General features: G+C 30.6%; 1 protein-coding gene across 1 annotated transcript in view; it reads right to left on the bottom strand.

The window, feature by feature from the left end:
- Nucleotides 1-256: 256 nt before the first annotated feature.
- LOC106472965 (dnaJ homolog subfamily C member 2-like) overlaps nucleotides 257-3,138 on the bottom strand; it is a 46,878-nt gene continuing 43,996 nt past the window's right edge. Inside the window, exon 18 of the mRNA XM_013933634.2 lies at nucleotides 257-457. Coding sequence (XP_013789088.1) covers nucleotides 392-457 — 66 coding nt within the window. The 3' untranslated portion in view covers nucleotides 257-391. The remainder of the gene's footprint in view (nucleotides 458-3,138) is intronic.

Below are 3,138 nucleotides of genomic sequence, written 5' to 3'. Positions count from 1 at the left end.
ATTTCCTTATGTAATTATTATAAACAGTGTAAAATGTGCTTGTTGTACAGTACTAACCTAACAGTTACAACTAACTTGGATTTATGTAACACAGTATGTACACGTACATTATCTTTTCTCAAAGAAAAAATCCAGACCTTTTTTAAGAATTCCATTGAAACGATTTATCACTGTGTCCCTCACTACGTATGTTTCCATAATAGGTACACAAGAGACATGTAGTTACCGCTTAATGCAAACAAATCGGAAATTCATGAACAATGTCTGAAAATGTATATTTCCTTATTAGTTTTCACAAATACAATAATTACTACTATTATTTCCTATTAAATGTCTACTTTAAACATTGTAAAAGTTGGAAATGTATTTTTTTTATTTATATCTTTACACGTCACTTCTTTGTGGCAGCAGCAGCAGCTTGGGCAGCTTTCTTGGCCTTCACCATCTCTACCAGTTCCTGCAAGCACACAGTGAGACATATCAAATGAAAAGATCCCTAAAACTAATAAATAACAAACCATATGTCTGTGAGAAATATTTTTGTGACTCGAATAAAATAAATAATAATAATTTTGATTTATTAAAAATGACGTAAAAGGGAATATTTCATGGTTCTATGAGGCAGTTTTATCAAGGTATACAATATTGTATTTTTATCATTTTACCATCAACTGGTAGTGGACAGTCACGTTAGTAAAGGTAAAAAATATAATGAGAGAAATGTACCTCTTTAACACTTTCAACACAATTGAAAAAAATTATAATATGTAGTGAAATAAAATAAGGAAACTTTATTAACTGATATAAAATAAGGTTTCAAACTTTCACTTCATAAAACACCAACAATTAACTTCATTCTCAATGTTTTAAAACACTTAATTTCCAAGTCATTAAAGTTTAAACTTTAAAAACCTACTACCCTCAACACCATAAACAAATTCCTTCCATATAAACACACACACAACGACATATAAAATCAAATAACAGTTGTGTAACGACATATAAAATCAAATAACAGTTGTTGTGTTCCCAAATCCTCCTACTTTGTTTCTCCAATAACTTAGCAACTCACATATTTCGGTATTTTATCCAATGACTTTTGAAAATTTTCCGAGTCCAGCAACTATAAATTCTAAAAATGCGACTACATATTTGTTTCGAATGGATAGTTAGACAATTTACAAAACTTATCAAGTGATGTTCCATTTAAACCAAAATATTTGAATTTGCAAAATTTAATGTTAATTTTTATCAGAAGAACATAATATTTTTCAAAGGTTTGGCAAATTAATTTCTTATCTATTTTTTTACGTCATTATATATTTGTTTGTCGGCTACTATTAGCATGCTATCACCAACGTCTGGATTATTTGACGTAGCAAGGTGTACTAACAAATCTTGCCCTTCTGTGTACTTGTAAGAAATAATCTCAATTACCACTGTATCAAATTTAGAATACAACATGGTTATAGAAAACTCCACAGATGTAAAACGTTCATATCTTTAAATGTTTCAGTTTAAAGACCTTCATCAGGCAGCTATAGCAAATAACCTGAAAGGCAAATACTGTTATGTATACAAAATAATATTGATATAAAAATATTTTACTTACTTTTAAATTACTCAATTTAAAAACAGAGATGCAGTATTTTCTTTGAATTATGAGTATGTGACTTAAACGTGTTCATAATAACTCTTATATTGCATACCTTTCCAGAATCATAAAATAATTTTACAGTCGTTAGGAAGGCTGGCATATTCTAATCGTTTCCTCAAAAGGACTGAAAATTGGGGTATTGAGGTCCAGAACAAGGGAAGGCCACAACATAAATACAGTGACATACAAACCAACACCAACAAGCTCAAAAAGGTTGAAATAAGTTCTACACAGTCTAAATACAACTTGTATACAATTAAAAAGTATCACTAGTTTTAGACTAGAGAAATGTAATATAATAAATGTTAACATAAGGTTTGGTGAACATAAACAAGTTTTTCCTTGCTATGATATTAAAAGCTGTCTGAATATCGTACTGTCGTATGAGATTGCTTCCTTTGGTATTTTTAAAAACCAGAAAAGCTTATCAGATTTACTAGTCTTCCAGTATCTTCAGACAAAAATGTAGGTTTTTAATAAAAAAAAATATTTTTATACGCCACTCATATTCCAATATATAGGTTTATAAAATTATATTTTATGTTTATGAGTAATGAACGCAGGTGAATGTTGAAACTGTAAATACCTTTTAGGGAAGACAAACATTTCTTTAATATACATAAATGGTGGGAAGAAACTGGAAGCCTTGAATCCAGCGTTAAATAGCCACAAAATCAATTTAATATACAATAAGTTAAACTTGGAAACACAAAACCTTTCTAAGGAGAGTAAGGAACCATCCTAAGGATAGTGTTTACCAATGAGAAACTCTACTGAGGATAGTGTTCACCAGTGAGAAACTCTCCTAAAGATAGTGTTCACCAGTGAGGAAAAAACCTCCTAAGGATAGTGTTCACCAGTGAGGAAAAAACCTCCTAAGGATAGTGTTCACCAGTGAGAAACTCTCCTGAGGATAGTGTTCACCAGTGAGAAAAAAAACCTCCTAAGGATAATGTTTACCAATGAGAAACTCTACTGAGGATAGTGTTCACCAGTGAGGAAAAAAAACTCTCCTGCGGATAGTATTTACCGTTGAGAAACTCTCCTAAAGATAGTATTTACCATTGAGAAACTCTCCTAAAGATAGTATTTACCATTGAGAAACTCTTCTAAAGATAGTATCTACCATTGAGAAACTCTTCTAAAGATGGTATTTACCATTGAGAAACTCTTCTAAAGATAGTATTTACCATTGAGAAACTCTCCTAAAATAGTATTTACCATTGAGAAACTCTCCTAAAGATAGTATTTACCATTGAGAAACTCTTCTAAAGATAGTATCTACCATTGAGAAACTCTTCTAAAGATAGTATCTACCATTGAGAAACTCTTCTAAAGATGGTATTTACCATTGAGAAACTCTTCTAAAGATAGTATTTACCATTGAGAAACTCTTCTAAAGATAGTATCTACCATTGAGAAACTCTTCTAAAGATAGTATCTACCATTGAGAAACTCTTCTAAAGATAGTATCTACCATT

This window comes from Limulus polyphemus, unplaced genomic scaffold (genome assembly GCF_000517525.1).
Source record: "Limulus polyphemus unplaced genomic scaffold, Limulus_polyphemus-2.1.2 Scaffold5776, whole genome shotgun sequence".
NCBI lineage: Eukaryota > Metazoa > Arthropoda > Merostomata > Xiphosura > Limulidae > Limulus > Limulus polyphemus.
This window is presented reverse-complemented; position numbering and strand designations above follow the sequence as displayed.